The following is a 19,463-nucleotide window of genomic DNA, read 5'->3' as shown; positions in this document are numbered from 1 at the left end:
ATGATCAGTCCTGTTGTTTATTATATTGCACTATGCCCTAGTAATATAAATCAATGGTGCTGTGGTGGAGGATGCAGCCCATATCAGCCCAGAGTCCAATTGCATGCACAGTTGCCCATAAATTAATTATATCAGCTGAGGTAGCAGACTCCACCACAGCACCACTGCTGTGTGATCATGAAAACAAGTGCTGAACAGTCAGACCAGAGAAACCACTGAGTGCACTAATTGCACATGTATTACACAAGGTCCATCAGAGAGAAAGAAAGGAGTATCTATGTAAACATACCCATCATGTCCTGGTAAGGATAAGGTGCTGGCTCGTATACCCCAACGCACGTTTCACGGTGTGAATACGCTTCCTCGGGGGGCGTGGCTACAGGTGTGAGCCCGGCGTTTCGTGTTAGCTTCGTTAAACCCCCCCCCAAGATGAAGCTAATGCGAAACGCGCGTCGGGGAGCCTGACTTCACAAGATTGTATGCTTTTCTTCTGTTTTACTCTACAATTTCTATGGTAGCAGTGGTGACCTTATTGGCATGGGTCTTTCTGTGATTGCACTGCGGTGCCTGATATGTTAGCTAATAGCCATACAGGGATTACCCTTTGGTCATATCTCTAGTTGTAATTTTTGACCCTTGTATTATGTATTAGCCCTATGCATGAACTGATTTGCATGTATTTTTTTGTGGTTACCATATGCTATATCTATTTTTTATGGGCACTGGCTCACTTAATTATTTTTGAGGTCATGCACATTATTTTGCAAACTCTTCTTCTCAGGTCATTCTGAGATTTCTTTATCAGTATTCACTTTTTGCATTTTATTTTTACATTCAGGGCTGATCTTGCAGAGTACACATTAGGCACATATGCGGTTTTTCATAATAGACACGTGTCTGGATATTGTGCTTACATGCCTCTTTACTATATGGGCATCTCTTATGATTTATAATTAATGTTTAGGCACTTTATATACATATGTATATTTATATTTGCATACGCACCTTGTGTAAGCATATTGGACATATATCTCCTTTTATGTATTTTAAATGTTTTGTCACTATACTTTAATAAAGGCTATCTATTTTATGGCTATGTACTTTCTGAGTCTTGTTTGATGTCCTATGCATTAAATGGTTAACTTTCTTGAATTCTAAAATACATGCCCAAAAAACAAATTAATTTTTCTTCACGCAGGAGTAATTTGGGTAAAAAGTAATCTATTATACCCCATGGCTGCTCCTCCTTCCCCTGGGCACTGCCCACTAGAGAAGTAACCATTTACACCTGCTCTCACCTATCACTCATAGGGGTGAACAATCGCTTTGAGTGTTTTTCTTACAAGCTGTCATCCGTTATAGTCAGGGTTGCTTTGATCTGCCAATTATCCTTCCTGAAATAAATTAGGCCATTCAGCGAAGTACTAACTAGGTGCTCCTTTCTGTTAATGCCACTATAACAGAGGCAGGAATGTTTTGCGGGCCCACTGCTGATTTGACCCTAAAGACATTTAGATATGTGTTAAATGTTACATTGGCTTCGGGGCAGCCGGTCTGACTGACATAGCGTTCACAATGAATTTCCGTTGCCTTTAATGAAAAGTTTATTTAGCACTGACTCCTGTTTTCCCATGCGATTCTTTCACCCAGCACACAATGAACGCTCCCAGCCTTCCCCCACAAACCTGGCAGGATTCTTTTGTGTCACAGTTGTTCATTTTTAATTCAGGACTATGTAATTAATGTAACTTTGGGTGGCTCTACAAGTGGAATAAGAACAGAAGTAGGCCAGAACTACTGAAGACAAATGACTAATGTTTTTTTTAGCTTTCTATATAATTATGATGTTTTAGGTCAACATCGCACCCTTCCCCCTCTCCCACCTCTCACGTTACACTTCTGTCTAATTCTTAAAGAAAAATTGTGTCTCTGTGTTCCCCCAAACAAATCGCCATAACTGTTCCAGCTTTGGACAATTTCAACTTATCGAAAGAGTCAGATGTAATCTGCCTGGCAGTAAATTTTCAGATTTTGCGCAGGAAATGACAGACTCCCCAGAGTACATGTGTGAAACTTTGGCCCGCGGGCCAAATGTGGGCCCGCAAGCTGATAACATTTGGCCCACGAGTATGGCAGCCCTCCCACCTGTGTCTAAAGGAACTGCGTCAGAGACAAGCAAGTGCCCTGTGCACAGTGAAAGTAATGTTAATTGCCGACACTTCTTAAGACCGCCCACTGCATTGTCCTATGGGAGATGAGAAGTCCCAGCAGGTGACCAGACAAGAGATGCTTCTGTGTAAGGATAAATAAGACATTTCTTCTGTACCTAGTAAATCCCCATGTGACTGCAGCTTGCCTCTGGGAGGAAGTGGTTGGAGAATTGTACTCCTGTGCCATTCAGAAACACAGCAGGCATTCCTCACACATACTGATCTCCTGGGCTGAATATCACAGCACTGAAGGTTTGCTCAAATTTTCATTCCATATCACTTGTTTTTTCCTTTGCTACATTCTTGAGGCTTTTGATGTCAGTCTTGCGAGTGTGCTTAAAGGGAATCTGTTACCCATTTTTAGTGATATCAGGTAAAGATATCACCCAATTGTGCGTCCCATAAGGATTCTATTAGGACTTTTGATTCCCCCCCACCCCGCACCTTTGATGCATAAATACCTTTTTTATCTTGGTGGAGATGTATGGAAATCGCCGCGGTCCGGTCCGATGGGCGGGGCTTATTCGCCTTCTCCCCCCCTCAGCTTGCTGAACGTAATCTTCATCTGTGAATATCACAGATGCCGTAGTTTTCCGCGCTTGTGCATTGAAAAGGCCTCCGACGCTTGCGCAGTATGCTTTGCCCAACTGTGGGCAAAGCATATAATTGGTACTGTGCATGCGCCAGTATTTTTCAGCGCAGTCTATGCCCCGGAAGTCTTCACATGCAGGACACACTTCCGCTGTGAGAATTCTCCTCTGTTAGCGCCAGGATCAGCGGTCACATGACCGCAAATATGCCATATGCAAAATCTTGGCCAGAACCTGACTGCGCTGTTTCCGGCCTCGTGCAATATACTAAGATTGAGCATGCCAAAAACAGACTAGTCAGGTTCTGGCCAGGAGTTTGCATAATGCATACTTGCAGTCACGCTACCTCTGTTCCTTGCGCTGACACCGGTGAATCCTCACAGTGCTAAGTGCATGCAACTGGGAAGATTCACAAGTCTGCAGTCATTCAGAGTGACCGCAGACTTGTCATTTTTGTTCAGACAACACCTTTAACCCCTTCACAATATATGACGTACTTAGTTTTTAATTTTGGCCTTCTGTGTATTGGACTTTGACATTCCTGCCCCAGAGCAAGAGACACTCTTTGAAGCACTCTCCTCTTTGGGTCCTGAATAGAGGTCTTCTTCTACTAACTTATTATTTTATTAGAGAGTATATAAAATGTATTTTCTGAATTATTCCCTTTGAAGTGTAAAAGTTTCTTAAAATTACCAACTGAAACTAGCCATGAATTTATACATCCCACACGGCCCACATGTAGAAAATGTATTTCTCTCTCCTGTTGTGTCTTTTGAATGCTAGCAGCCACCATGAACCCATTCTGGTTGTGGAATGTATGTACAGAATATCTGGTGTCTGCTATGTAATTGCTATAGTATACAGTGGGTTATAATGTTCAACATAAATACCTATGGAAAGTGCAGACAGCTTAAAAATAATGGGAATGTGTTGGCCTGTAAAAAGTGACATAGGATATAGGCTTGACAAGTGATCTTGAATTGGGCAGCTGTTAGATTCTTCATGCTCTACACTTTGCCAAATCTCGTATTGAGCCCACCCTGAGAGTGTATGCCATAGTCCCGGAATTTTCTTTCTTTACGACACTAACCTATCAGTCCAACATTGTATTACTAAATGATACAGGAAAGATATACATCTTTGTACCATGTCACTTGTCTTATCTATTGCATTATTTCTGTGCTGTGTTGTGTATAAATATGTGATTCTTCAGATGTTGTATTAGTCTTTGCCTGAGGAAGAGACCTGAGTAGTCTCCAAAGCTTGCAATTTGTTACCATCTTTTCAATTAGCCATTAAAAGGTATCAACCACTGAGGACTCTTAATTCTAAATATATCACTAAATGAAGAATTCTGTAAAGCAGGGTTCCCCAACTCCAGTCCTCAAGGCCCACCAACAGATCATGTTTTCATGATTTCCTTTGTATTGCAGAGGTGACGCAATTATCACCTGAGCAATACAAAGGAAATCCTGGAGTTGGGGAACCCTGCTGTAAAGCAATGGCTGAATTACTGACTGAATGATTAAAAAAGCATGTCTCAAGACCTAGACATATTAAATACATTACTGTGTTATTAAGTGAGGAAAAAATTCTACATTGGTAAAGTGAAGGGTTTATTAGAGCGTTAAGGTAACTTATACACCTTAGGAAGATGCCGCTTCCTCTATACATATGAACACTCAGCTCAGGATCTGGTTTTAAAGTCAAACTTCCCAATCCTTCTCTCTCCCAACATCATCTGTCTTAGGAGAGTCGGGAGACCCTCAAATGGTTTGACGTTACCTTGTATTTCAATGGGTTTGCTCAACTTTAATGTATATGGTAGCCTTGATTAAGAGAAAATAACTGCACTCCGACCACGTTCTAGCAATGGAGAAAATATAAAAAATGGTTCCTATAACAAGCATGGAATGACACCTTCGAGATGACACTTGAAGAGTTAGAAGTGATGGTCAGGCAGCACATCTCTTGTATGTACAAGCTGATTTGAATGAGTGCACGATCAGAGAGAAGATGGCCACCTAGCTTATCTTGTTACATGAGCAAAACGTTACTAGAACAGCACTTCACGAGGTGTTGGTTATACTTTGCAAGAATTTTTATTAGCATGGTTGTTCAACCAGGTCCAAATAAGTGCACACCATACAGTATCAAGGTAAGTAATATAGACAGAATTACCGCAATGTTTAGGGTATGACACCCTTCGTTAGTGAATACAGAAACATAAACATTGGTAATTACCATATATACAAGGTTAAATAAAAATTATGATACAGTAGTCAAGAAATAAATGTGTATCTGAAAATGGCACATGAGCAGGAGGTGCATCTTCAGGATGCAATGCACTGGGTGGACCCAAAGTACAACCTGCATGCTATGGAGACAGTGCCACTCATGGTGGTTTGTGCATTGGGTTGTTCTTCTGAGCAATGTGCCCCTGAGAGCAAAGAGTATATAGTTTTCTGCCTCAAGGAATACTGTATACTGCAATTTTGGCTGGTCGTCTCAAAGAGATTTTGTTGTATTTGATATGTAGTCTTGTCAACACACATCTACATGTGTATTAATGTATACATTCTTTAATTTGTTATATCAAGTCCTTTCTACAAAAAAAGTAGAGGCCTGTACAATGTTGGCTCTGGATCTTTGCACTAATGTTTTCTCTCTTAGTTTGCAGCACATCTGGTGAAGTTGGGATACCCACGCGTTTGTATCTTGGATGGTGGAATGAACAAGATGAAGCCCACAGGTCTACTAACTGTACCATCCCCTCAAATATAAGCATTCCACATCCTGAAGACAAACTATTGGTCCAGTCCAGTTCCACCAGTGCCATCTACTTTCTTAGATATTAAGATTTCATCCACAGTATCATGGTTCTGGATACAGCTACAAAGATAATTTGGGGGAATTTTTTTTTATTTAACGAATATGTCGTTCCTAAATCATTGTTGCTCCCATATTGCTCCAACCAAAACACCAAAAGTCACAATATTTTTCTGCAACTACAAGTTGTGCAAAAATATTGCCACTTCTCAAAGTTATTTATTCTAGTATTCTGGCAAAATTGCTTTGATAAATTAGGGCCAATGTGTGTAATATTAAATTAAAAAGTATTCATATTCCATCTTAAACCCAAAATACTAACACAGAATCAGGTTATAGTCCCAGAAGAGGGTTTATTCCCATTAATGCAATTTTTGATGTGAATCAAATATGCCGTTAAGGTTCTGTCACATTGATGGAGTAAGAACCTTCATTGCTATCTAAAATGAACAGCTCAGAGCAGTGACGCTGTGTGTACGGCCATGTCTCCACTAAACCAGTGGGAGAAACTCATTGACGCGATGGCTGTACGTATGGCGCCATCGCATTATTCCAGACACTTGTGTTCATGCTCTTGGACTATGAGAAATCTGACAAGTCAGAACATCCTGTAATGAGAAAAAAAAACCTATAGCCATCTAATGTAGTCTGTTTATACTTAATGGACAATATGTATACATGGTGTGCGTTTACAAAAGGTACACATTAGTTATACTACAGAATTATGGCAGATCCTACGTTTTCTGTATGAAATGGAAAAAGCACATTGTTAATCATGATGAACTATTATATTTGTGATAATGTTACATAGAATTACCTATAGATTGCACTGGACAGTGAATAAAGCTGCATAGAGAACATGGCAGAAAGTGTGCTTAGTAAATAATCATGAGATTCAGAAATGTCACTTATTGGAAAATACTTCACTCTAGTGTCATGTTTTTTTTATCACTACTCCACAATATGACTAAAAAAGTCACTGCCGCCATTACTGGAAATTTTTTACCTGTGGAATGAACACATATGGCTAATGACCTGGTCACTTCTCTGGAGTGTGTTTTTTTTCCCCTTTCTGCCCTTCACATTCTACATTCCTTGTGCTTACACTAGGGCAAACGTCATCCAAGGAACTGTTACATGGTGTCCTGCCAGTATGAAGTGGTACTTATTACACTGGACTAAACAAAACCTTTAGGCAAAAACACTGTGTCAGTGGTCCTGACAGCTGAAGTGGCCTACAGATTCACCCCATTGTGACCAACCTAGACGATAGGCAACTTAATGGTGAACCGCTTCATCAAAGTGTTAGTGACGTTGGTTACATTTTCTCAACTAGAAATCTTGCAAAACAAAACAGGGTTACATCTTGGGAGCACCATTTCTTGCATATAATGCTTCTAACCCTTACACCACTTTGTGCTTTTCCACTTTTGTTTTTGCCCCCCTTTTTCCCAGAGCCATACATTTTTTTTTATTTTTCAATATAGCCATATGAGGGCTTGTTTTTGCGGGATGAGTTGTACTTTTGAATGACACCATTCCTTCTGCCACATAGTGTACTGGAAAACAGGAAAAAAAAATCCAAGTGTGGGGAACTTGCAAAAAAAAGGTGCAATTTCACAATTTATTTTTTTATTTACCATGTTCACTAAATGGCTAAAACTGACCTAACAATATTCTCCAGATCAGTACGAGTAAGCAGAAACTAAGCAGCTTCTTTTTTATTTAAGTGGTGAAAAAAAATTTGAAATTTTCATTTTTATTGATCCCATTTTGGAGTATACAGTTGTGGCCAAAAGTATTGACACCCCTGCAATTCTGTCAGATAATACTCAGTTTCTTCCTGAAAATGATTGCAAACACAAATTCTTTGGTATTATTATCTTCATTTAATTTGTCTTAAATGAAAAAACACAAAAAGAATTGTCCTAAAGCCAAATTGGACATAATTCCACACCAAACATAAAAAAGAGGGTGGACAAAAGTATTGGCACTGTTCAAAAAATCATGTGATGCTTCTCTAATTTGTGTAATTAACAGCACCTGTAACTTACCTGTGGTACCTAACAGGTGTTGGCAATAACTAAGTCACATTTGCAGCCAGTTGACATGGATTAAAGTTGACTCAACCTCTGTCCTGTGTCCTTGTGTGTACCACATTGAGCATGGAGAAAAGAAATAAGACTAAAGAACTGTCTGAGGACTTGAGAAACCAAATTGTGAGGAAGCATGAGCAATCTCAAGGCTACAAGTCCATCTCCAAAGACCTGAATGTTCCTGTGTCTACCGTGCGCAGTGTCATCAAGAAGTTTAAAGCCCATGGCACTGTGGCTAACCTCCCTAGATGTGGACGGAAAAGAAAAATTGACTAGAGATTTCAACGCAAGATTGTGCGGATGTTGGATAAAGAACCTCAACTAACATCCAAACAAGTTCAAGCTGCCCTGCAGTCCGAGGGTACAACAGTGTCAACCCATACTATCCGTCGGCGTCTGAATGAAAAGGGACTGTATGGTAGGAGACCCAGGAAGACCCCACTTCTTACCCCGAGACATAAAAAAGCCAGGCTGGAGTTTGCCAAAACTTACCTGAAAAAGCCTAAAACATTTTGGAAGAATGTTCTCTGGTCAGATGAGACAAAAGTAGAGCTTTTTGGGCAAAGGCATCAACATAGAGTTCACAGGATAAAAAAAGAGGCATTCAAAGAAAAAAACACGGTCCCTACAGTCAAACCTGACAGAGGTTCCCTGATGTTTTGGGGTTGCTTTGCTGCCTCTGGCACTGGACTGCTTGATCGTGTGCATGGCATTATGAAGTCTGAAGACTACCAACAAATTTTGCAGCATATTGTAGGGCCCCGTGTAAGAAAGCTGGGTCTCCCTCAGAGGTCATGGGTCTTCCAGCAGGACAATGACCCAAAACACACTTCGAAAAGCACTAGAAAATGGTTTGAGAGAAAGCACTGGAGACTTCTAAGCTGGCCAGCAATGAGTCCAGACCTGAATCCCATAGAACACCTGTGGAGAGATCTAAAAATGGCAGTTTGGAGAAGGCACCCTTCAAATATCAGGGACCTGGAGCAGTTTGCCAAAGAAGAATGGTCTAAAATTCCAGCAGAGCATTGTAAGAAACTCATTGATGGTTATCGGAAGCGGTTGGTCGCAGTTATTTTGGCTAAAGGTTGTGCAACCAAGTATTAGGCTGAGGGTGCGAATACTTTTGTCTGACCCATTTTTGGAGTTTTGTGTGAAATGATCAATGTTTTGCTTTTTGCTTCATTCTCTTTTGTGTTTTTTCATTTAAGACAAATTAAATAAAGATAATAATACCAAAGAATTTGTGTTTGCAATCATTTTCAGGAAGAAACTGAGTATTATCTGACAGAATTGCAGGGGTGTCAATACTTTTGGCCACAACTGTATACCATGTTTTGATCGCCTGTTATTGCAGTGAAAAAAATGTAATTCTGGCACTTCAGGTTTTTCTTGTTACGCTGTTTACACATTTGATTAATTTGTTTTCGATTTTGATAGATCGGACATTTCGGAACTCAGTGATACCAAATATGTGTATTTTTTATGTTTTAAAATTGTTTTATTTTCAATGGAGTAAAAGGGGGGTGATTTGAACTTTTGTGGGTTTTTTATTTATTTTTTATAAACATTTTTTTTTTCTGGCTTCAATAGTTCCCTAAAACTTGAAGCTTCAGCCAATGGGTGGGACTTGTGATGCGCTTCCAGCCAGCGCGTGTTAAATGCCTCTGTAGGTGATTTACAGTGGAATTTAACTGGTTAATAGCCACGGGTGGATCTTGGATCCACCTGCAGCTGTTAGAGGCACATGACAGCTGATAAGATAAGCTGTCATGTACGGGGAAAGATGCGGTCTCAGCATCAGAGCCTGCATCAAAGGCATGGAAACTACCTTGGATGTACCTATACGTCCAAGGCCATGAAGGGGTTAAATGTATCATTTAATTGTGCTTCCAAAATAATTCTTTCATTTCCATCTTTACCACCTAGCACTAGCAGTGGTTAATTCCACATGTATTGACAATGTTGTTTTTTTAACATTAATGGCTTCTTTTGGCATTAAAGCATTGATGAGAACTTAGGATTGTCCCCAAATGTTTTATAAGGGATGATCCAATATCTGGATTCTCCACTTATCAGAACAGTGAAGTCTCCTCATTGTATACAGTAGATAGGCACAGTGACTCGTCTATGCCTACAGCTGTGTCCAGTAATGCTGCTCATGTCATAGTGCTTGTGACATGCATCTTGCCCCACCTCATTATGCTGATAAGATAAAACATAAATGACTTATATGACCATAAGTAATATGAGAATACAAGGCTTTACTAATCATTTTTTGTCATTACATTGTTATATGGTGCCAATGCAGTATTTGTATCTGTTTCCTGACTTTAATGACCCAGGTGGAGCGGTAGTATGGCCTGTCAACGTAAAAGACATAGTGACATGAATCTTCACAGCACCTACTTCAATATTATCTTCTTCAATAAAAATGTTAATTTTTACCAATGGGGTGGCTTGACTTCTTCTGTGTCTTTACAAGGCATAGACAAATTGCAAAATAACAAATTTTACCTATGCATGATTAAATGAAGATGTAAAATTTGAACATAGATATAGTTATGTTTGGTTGTCCTCATTAGACTTTTCCAACAAAGCCCAAAAAAGTTTCTCTAATCTTATTTTGATCCTTTCAATGCGGATAAAGCGTTCTTTGAAAGAGGACCAGTCACATGCTCGGCTGCAGTTTCCGAAGTTGAGAGCTACGATAAGTTATAGGGGTAACAACCTCTACTCTTTTGTTAAGACTCTGCATAAAATTTTACAGTGTGTTTGTAGGAATTTGTGCTCCTTCATTCGATTGAGCTTTTGTGTGTCAGGCAGTAGCGTAGCTACTGAGGGGGCCGTCGCCCTGGGCCCCTTCACATGAACGGGCCCATCGGGAGTTATGAGGCAGAACACAGCACAGAAGAGCAGGAAAATGCCTGCTTCCCGGCCTGACAAAGACTCTGTACGCTGCTAGCACAGTGGCCAGTTGCAGGGTCTCCCTCCTGCACTCTATGGTGCAGGGCTACTGAACTGAGGAGCTTCTATCAGGCTATCAAGTGCCCACCTTGCATTTCACTCTGACACTTCCTGGTCCTGCCTCACTGTCTGCAAACTTCATCGGTAAGTGGGGAAGGAATTTATTAGATTTATTCTATGAAGGCATGTCATGGTCACTGGGGGTGAAGGTGAGAGGATGGGGGTATTGTGGGAGCTTAAGTGGGGGAGTGGGACAAGGCAATTGAAGGTGAATGTGAGAGGATGGGGTATTGCGAGGGCTGATGTGGGGGAGGGGGGACAAGTAGGGGAGGGGGACAGGGCACTGGCGGGTGAATGTGAGAGGATGGGATATTGGGGAGGGGGACAGGACACTGGGGGTGAGTGAGAGGATGAGTGTATTGTGAGGGGTGAGGGGCAACAGGGTACTGGAGGGCTGATTATTGTTTTGTTAGGAGATTATATGCGCTCCATTACATGCTCATGGAGTATAGTTCTAATATATTAAATTTTATTAGACTTATATTAAAAATACAGAGGCTGCTAAGCTAAATGGGGGGAACAAACAGACCAATTGGATAAAGTGCATAAATATACAATAATTTTTTGGGCAGATATTACAATGATTCAATTATACAAAGTGCCTAAAGCAAATATTGTACAAAAGGTACACTCTCCATAGAAAAAGCAGACATAACAGTACAGAATAACCCCAAACTTCCAGTCTTTCACTACAGAAATGCTGAATGCAGCCAAGCAATGGTGTGGCCCATCGGGAATAAAAACACTTGGTCTGCAATGGCTTAAAGGAAACCTGTCACCAGGTTTGGGTGATAAGAGATTTGGCCATCACCTTTCAGGGCTGATATACAGCATTATAGAATGCTATATATCTGCCCCCGACCTGCAAGAGAATAAAAATATCTTTTATTATACTCACCTGCGGAGAGGTCCGGTCCAAGGGGTGTCACTTCTTGATCCGGCACCTCCCTTCTTGCGATGCCGCCCTCCTGCTTGCTTCTTGTGGATGATGTGTCTCCTCGGTGACACGCTCCTGTGCAGGCATACTTCTCTGCCCTTTTGAGGAAAGAGCAAAGTACTGCAGTTCACAGGTTCCGGGAAAGGTCAAAGAGCCCTGGCACATGCACACTGCAGTACTTTTTCTGCCCTCGACAGGGCAGAGAAGCATGCCTGTGCAGCGGCATTGTGCTGGGGAACCTGTGTTGATGACGAAGGGACACGTTATCCACACGAAGCAAGCAGGCGGACGGGGATCATAAGAAGATGGGAGGCACCGGACCAAGACCATTAACGCCCATCGGACCGGACCACCCCGCAGGTGTGTATAATTAATGTTATTTTTCTTCTCTTACAGCTCTGGTTGGGGACAGATATACAGCATTATAGAATGCTTTATATCCGCACTGAAAGGTGATATCTGGATCTCTTATCTGCCAAAACTGGTGACAGGTGCCTTTTAAGAAAGGTAAAGTAATATTACATGGGTAGGAAAAAGAAAGGAAAAGTGTCTAGAATACTTAGTGTGGTAAAGTCAGTCTGTATGAACCCCTTCGCCCCAACGCATGTTTCATTGCTACTTCATCATTGCTTACTATCTAGAGAGCACAAATGTGGCATTATTAGGCTGAGTTCACACGTGGCGTTTTTTTCGCGTTTCCGCAGCGGTTTTAACTGCGCGATTTTGCCGCGAAAAATAAGCATCACATGCATTCCTATGGGATTCTGCAATGCTGTGCTAATGCTGCGTTTTTTACCTCGGCGGAATCGCTTCGCGGTAAAAAACGCAGCATGCTCATTTTGCGGAATCGCGGTGATAGGAATGCATTGTTCTGCTTACTTTCCTCATGTGGCTGTGCCCACCATGCGAAAAGTAAGCAGAACAATTGCGGATGGTACCCACGGTCCGGAGGAGAGGAAACTGTCCTCCGGGCTTTGGGTACCATATCCCTTTAAAAAATAGAATTTAAAATAAAAAATATTGTTATTCTCACCTTCCGACGTCCCGCGCAGCCTTCCCGCCTCTCTCCATGCTCCCGTTCCAGTACTCCTTTGCGAAAATGCCCGCGATGACATCTGTTCTCGCGGGATCGCGAAGTCTCGCGGTCATTCGCGCGGCATCATCGCGAATAACCGCGAGACGTCGCGATCCCACGAGAACGTACGTCATCGCAGGCATTTTCGCAAAGGATTACTGGGAATGGGAGCGTGGAGAGGCGGGAAGGCTGCGCAGAATGTCGGAAGGTAAGAATAACACCATTTTTTTTAATTTTTTTATTATTTTTTTTATTTTTTACATTTTATCTTTTACTACTGATGCTGCATAGCCGGCCTCAGTAGTAAGAAGTTGGTCACACTTGTCAAACACTATGTTTGACGAGTGTGACCAACCTGTCAATCAGTTCTCCAAGCGATGCTACAGATCGCTTGGAAAACGCTAGCATCATTTTTGCAAGCTAATTACGCTTGCAAAATGCTAGTTTTTCCGCCGGAAAATCGCGGGAATTTAAAATGCGATTTTCCCGCGGAATGGAATTCCGGAACTCTCGCGGTAATTTCCGCTACATGTGAACCCAGCCTTACTATGTAAGGAGCACAGTGGTGGCAGTATTATGTGGGGCAGTAAGAGGAGCACGGTTATTGTACCACACAGCAGGTGCAGTAATAGGGACACAGCGGCTCAGTATTGGGGTATCAGCTGAATGAGTAGTTTGTGCAGGTTGGGAATAGATATGCATGGTGCAGGAAATGTGAGAAGTCAGATGTGTCCTTGTAATCTCTGCTGACGAGTCCTGGTTGGAGAAGTTGTCATGTCGGTCTGGGCCAGATGGAAAAGTGAACGATTCCATCAGAAAGAGCGTCAGCTGGAAATCACCATCTATAACTGTACTGTGATCTCTTATATGGTCTGCAGGACTGGTATCTACCACTATATCGTCTCTAAATAGTAATATCGGTGTGCTTTTTTATTATTATTATTATTATACATTTATATAGCGCCATTTATTCCATGGCGCTTTACATATGAAAAGGGGAAATATAGACAAGTACAATAAACATGTGTAAGACAAGGGACACACAAGTACAGAAGGAGAGAGGACCCTGTCTGCGAGGGCTCAAAGTCTACAGGGATGGGTGAGGAAACACTAGGAGAGGTTAGAGCTGGTTGTGCCCTGGTTCAGTAGACTGAGGATAATTGCAGGCTGTAGGTTGGTCGGAACAGGTGGGTCTTCAGGTTCTTCTTGAAGGTTTCCTTTGTTGGTGAGAGTCTGATGTGTTGCGGCAGAGAGTTCCAGAGTATGGGGGAAGCACGGGAGAAGTCTTGTATGCGGTTGTGGGAAGAAGAGATAAGGGAAGAGTAGAGAAGGAGATCTTGAGAGGATCAAAGGTTGCGTGAGGGTAGGTACCGAGAGATCATGTCACATATGTATGGAGGAGACAGGTTGTGGTTGGCTTTGTATGTCATGGCTAGGGTTTTGAACTGGAGTCTCTGGGCAATAGGAAGCCAGTGTAGAGCCTGGCATAGGGGGGAGCCTTGGGAATAGCAGGGAGACAGGTGGATTAGTCGGGCAGCAGAGAGTAGGATGGACTGGAGTGGTGCCAGAGTGCTAGAGGGGAGGCCAGAGAGTAGGAGGTTGCAGTAGTCAAGGTGGAAGATGTTAATGGCGTGCGTGCACTAGTGTTTTTGTGGTTTCATGGTTGAGGAATGCACGGATCCTGGAAATATTTTTGAATTTGAGGCGGCAGGAGGAGGCAAGGGCTTGGATGTTGTTTGAAAGAGAGGGCAGAGTCGAGGATCACCCCATGGCACCGAGCGTGGGGGACTTGGGAAAGAGAGCAGCCATTGACATTGATGGATAGGTCTGGTGGAGGGGTAGAGTGAGATGGGGGAAAGATGATGAATTCTGTTTTGTCCATGTTCAGTTTGAGAAAGCGAGCAGAAAAGAAGGCTGAGATAGCAGACAGACATTGTGGGATTTTGGTCAGTAAGGAGATGAGGTCAGGTCCAGATAGGTAGATCTGCTTGTCATCGGCGTAGAGGTGATACTGCAAACCATGGGATTCTATGAGCTGTCCCAGGCCGAAGGTGTAGATGGAGAAGAGTAGGGGTCCTAGGACTGAGCCTTTAGGAACACCGACAGACAGGGGGCGAGGTGAGGAGGTGGTGTGTGAGAGGGAGACACTAAGGCTGTGAGCACACGTATGCAGGAAATTTCTGCATGAAAACCGGACTCTTTCCCAGAAAACGCGCGTTTTTTGCCCAAGAAACGCCCGTTTTTTTATGCTTTTTTTTCCGGAGCAGTCCCAGGCTCATAGAAAATAGCTAGAAATGCGGAATTTTCCGCAAAATTAATGAACATGCTGCGGTTTTTTCCGCAATGCATTTTTTCGTGGAAAAAAACGCATCAATATGCACAAATGAATGGGATGCTTCTTTTAAGCATTTTTTAAGCGTTTTATTTGGTAAAACCGTGAAAAAAACGCTTACGTGTGCACATAACCTAAATGTTCAGTCTGTTGGGTATGATGAGATCCAGGATAGGGCCAAGTCTGTGATGCCAAGAGATGAGAGAATCTGTAGCAGGAGGGAATGGTCCATGGTGTCGAAGGCAGAAGACAGGTCCAGGAGAAGGAGGACAGAGTAGTGTCGCTTGCTCTTGGTGGTTAGTAGGTCGTTAGTGACTTTAGTTGGGGCAGTTTCAGTTGAGTGATGCGGTCGGAAGCCAGATTGTAACCGGTCAAAGAGGGAACAGGAGGAGAGGTGGGAGTACAGTTCAAGATATACATGCTGTTCCAGTAGTTTTGAGGCATAAGGGAGAAGAGATATCGGGCGATAGTTAGGCACAGAGGATGGGTTGAGGGAGGGCTTTTTGAGGATGGGTGTGATTGAGGCATGTTTGAAGGATGAGGGAAAGACACCATTTGTAAGTGAAAGGTGGAAGAGGTGTGTAAGAGTTGGGATGAAGACTTTTCAATCACAGCGCAGTCATCTGCTGATGTTCCCCTATACTGACAATAAGGGTGCGCTATGTAGCTGTAGTCAGGATTACCTGATTAGGGGCCAGCTCAGATTCCCCCTTCTCCTAAGCTGAAACCCTAGCTACGCCTCTGGGGTCAGGTAATGATGTTAGCTGAGAAGACCTGACTCACAGTGTTTCATTTCATTCTCATTTAATGGGGCTGAAGTTGGATCTCTGTGTAGCTCCACTTAAGGAGAACCTGCCATCATGAAAATGCCATCCAATCTTCTGGCACCATGTTATAGAGTAGGGGATATGGAGCAAGTTGATAGTTTTGTGAGAAAAGATTCAGTAAAACCTGTGTTTTAATCATTTAATCCTCTATTTCTGGGACTTTCGATCCAGTGGATGGTCCTATCAGTGATTGACAGTTATTACTGTATGCATTAAAATCACCTCCCATCGCCCCATTCAAAATAAAGCAATTAAAAAAAAAATTAAAAATGCACATATTTTGTATCGCCAGGTTAAGAAATGCCTGGTCTATCAAAATATATAAGAATTAGGCTATGGGCCCACATAGCGTTTTAAAACACACAATGAAAACCGGACTCCTTCTCAGAAATCGCGCAATTTTACCGCCATTCTGTTCGCGATTTTGCCGCGATTTTCTCAAGCACTTTCCAAGCGATTTGAAGCATCGCTTGGAAAGTGATTGACAGGTTGGTCACACTCGTCAAACATAGTGTTTGACAAGTGTGAGCAGCTTTTCACTATTGAGGCCGCCTATGCGGCATCAATAGTAAAAGATAAAATGTTAAAAATGATAAAAAATAAAAAATCGGGGTATATTTACCTTCCGTCGTCCAGCGCTGCCATCCCGGGCCTCAACGTTCCCAGCGATGCCTTGCGAGACCTGTGATGACGTTGGTCTCGCGTTACTATAGCGATCTCGCGAGACCACGTCATCACAGGACCTTGCCGCAAGGCATTACTGGGAACGCTGAGGCCCGGGAATGCAGCGCGGGATGTCGGAAGGTAAATATTCCCCGATTTTTTATTTTTTATTCTTTTTTTTTACAGGGGTATGGTACCCAGGGCCTGGAGGACAGTCTCCTCTCCTCCACACCGTGGGTACCAACCGCACATGAGACGCTTAACTTCCCGCATGGTGGGCATAGCCACATGCGGGAAGTAAGCGATTCTCATGCATTCCTATGGGTGCGGAATCGCGGCAATTCTTTGCGATTCCGCACAAAAGAATGATCATGCTGCGATTTTTTTCTGCAATGCGATTCCGCTGCGGAAAAAAGCACAGCATGTGCGGAATGCCATAGGGAATGCATGGGGTGCGTCATGTACAAGATTTTTAAACGTTTTCGCTTAAAAATCGCATCGTGCGCACACAGCCTTAGTCTGATTGGTAAACTGCTTTACAAAAACAAAAACACCAGAATTATTTTTTTTAGTTGCTGCACAATTGCAATAAAATGCAATAATGGGCAATCAAAACATTGTATCTACACCAAAATGGTATCAATAAAATCGTCAACTCCCTGCACAAAAAAATAAGCCCTCACCAAGCCCTAGACCCTTCCCTCAGTGTCCCAGGCTGCTGGCAGTGATGGGGCTTGGCTGCTGGCAGCAGTGAGAACAGACTGTGTGATAGCCAGTGATGGGGGTCTGCAGCTTCTAGTCTGCACAGGGGATGGCAGTCACTGATGTAATCTGTTCTGTGACAAAGCCTCTGCTGTGTCAATGAGACAGCTCTGTGTCACTGATGTCTTCACACAGCAGCAGATTTGGTGCAGTGTATGTGTGAGCATGTCTATTTGGTATACAGCCTGCAGCAGCCATCTATTCTGGATACAGCCTGCAGCAGTCATCTATTCTGTATACAGCTTGCAGCAGACATCTATTGTATATACAGCCTGCAGCAGCCTTCTATTGGGTATACAGCCTGCAGCAGTCTCTATAGTGTATACAGCCAGCAACAATCTATATTGTGTGTGTATGTGTAATATTATGCTGGAATGGAGGCAGAGCTGGAGTGGAGGATGGGCACCATCTCCAGGGGACCCGAATATGTTGTCAGTAAGGGACCCTGAAATTTCGAGTGTCAACCCTGCAGGGATGAGAGCATAGATGGAAGAAGACATCAAGGTGGAGAGAGCAAAGAGGGGAGAAGACAGCACAGGGGAAGAGCACACAGGGGGAGACAGCACAAAGGAGAGAGCACATGAGGGGAGAAGACAGCACAGGAAGAAGAGAGAGTGGACAGGGTGAAAGACAGCTCCACAGCGCTCACCCCATCGTGACATCACTGCCCTCCTGATGCAATAGCATCGGGCCCACATCTAGTATATATATTATACACATATATCTACTATAGACTTGCATTAGGTGCTATATATAGTTTTCATTACACAATATACAATTATCTACAAGGAATACGGCATGGAACATGTAATGGCCCTATCTATTACCATTGTGGATGTGATGTAGATTGTGCTGCTTTCACAAATACAGGATCACTGCTGTGTTCTTTCCAATGCTGGAATGATGATAAAGATGAGTGCTGGTGCAGTTTACTGACAGCCAATGAGTGGGCAGTGGGTGGTGCTGGAGCTTGGTGGGAGCTTGGTGGAGCTTCACACATACAATGCACCAAATCTGCTGCTGTGTGAAGACATCAGTGACACAGCTATCTCATTCACACAGCAGAGGCTTTGTCACAGAACAGATTACATCTGACTGCCATCCCCTGTGCAGATTAGAAGCTGCAGACCCCCATCACTGGCCATCACACAGTCTGATCTCACTGCTGCCAGCAGCCGAGCCCCATCACTGCCAGCCCAAGCCCCATCACTGCCAGCAGCCTGGGACACTGAGGGAAGGAATCACTGATAATGAGTGACTTATGTATCGTAATCATGGAGTGGCCCAGAATGCAGGACGATTTTCCCTCCTCACTAGAGTTTCACTTTCCATAGATCACTGTTCAGTGTGTGTCTGGGGGAGGAGCAGCTGGGTGGTTCTGCTCTCTGCACTGAGGCTGCTAGAGGGGGAGGATTTGTTACTGTGTGAGGAGGGCTTGTTCATGTGGACGTGGAGGGCCTGTTGCTATGGAGGGTGGGGTTGTTATAGAGGGCAGGTTTTTAGTAGATTAGGAGGAAACGACCAGTTCTCATTTCAATACCAGAACACCCCCCCCTTGGACGTTCTGCTCAGAAGCAAGAGAGTGATATCTAGAAAACCCTGCAAACTGGTGACAAAAGGTAAATTACTTATTGTCACCATTCTGCAGCCCAGATATGTACTGAGATTATGTGAAAAGCCCAGACAACCCCTTGTACAATGCCAGTCTTAATAAATGGTCTGTTCTGACCATCAAAAAGCTATGAAAAGTGGATTGAGTTAAATTAAAACATCTGTGAACAGGGGTGCTGAATAGAAACTATGCTTTGGTTTTGCATATGAACCAATTATGTATTCTTCCTCATCTATATTGTTTACTAGCTGAAGAGCCTGGTGCTGCCCGGGCATAGTAACTAACTGTGGTTAGTTATAGCAAATTATAATTATCCTCCATCCCATAGTCCCGTGCCCATATACCCATCATACATATCCACAATCTCATAGTCGAGTGCCCATATACCCATCACACATCCTCCATCCCATAGTCCCATGCCCATATACCCATCACATCCTCCATTCCATAGTCCCATGCCCATATACCCATCATACATATTCGCCATCCCATAGTCGAGTGCCCAT

The 19,463-nt window shown here is 43.0% G+C and overlaps 1 protein-coding gene across 3 annotated transcripts in view; it reads left to right on the top strand.

The window, feature by feature from the left end:
* Positions 1-6,498, top strand: part of TBCK (TBC1 domain containing kinase) — a 536,201-nt gene extending 529,703 nt beyond the window's left edge. For all 3 annotated transcript variants that reach the window (XM_073571832.1, XM_073571833.1, XM_073571835.1), the window contains one exon: positions 5,474-6,498. In XM_073571832.1, coding sequence (XP_073427933.1) covers positions 5,474-5,584 — 111 coding nt within the window. In that variant the 3' untranslated portion in view covers positions 5,585-6,498. The remainder of the gene's footprint in view (positions 1-5,473) is intronic.
* The last annotated feature ends 12,965 nt before the right edge of the window (positions 6,499-19,463 follow it).

The sequence above is a fragment of the Dendrobates tinctorius genome, unplaced genomic scaffold, assembly GCF_039654945.1.
Source record: "Dendrobates tinctorius isolate UK_male_01 unplaced genomic scaffold, ASM3965494v1 ptg000030l, whole genome shotgun sequence".
In the NCBI taxonomy this organism is placed as follows: Eukaryota; Metazoa; Chordata; class Amphibia; order Anura; family Dendrobatidae; genus Dendrobates; species Dendrobates tinctorius.
Note: the sequence above shows the minus strand (reverse complement) of the source record. Positions and strands in the feature narration are given on the sequence as shown.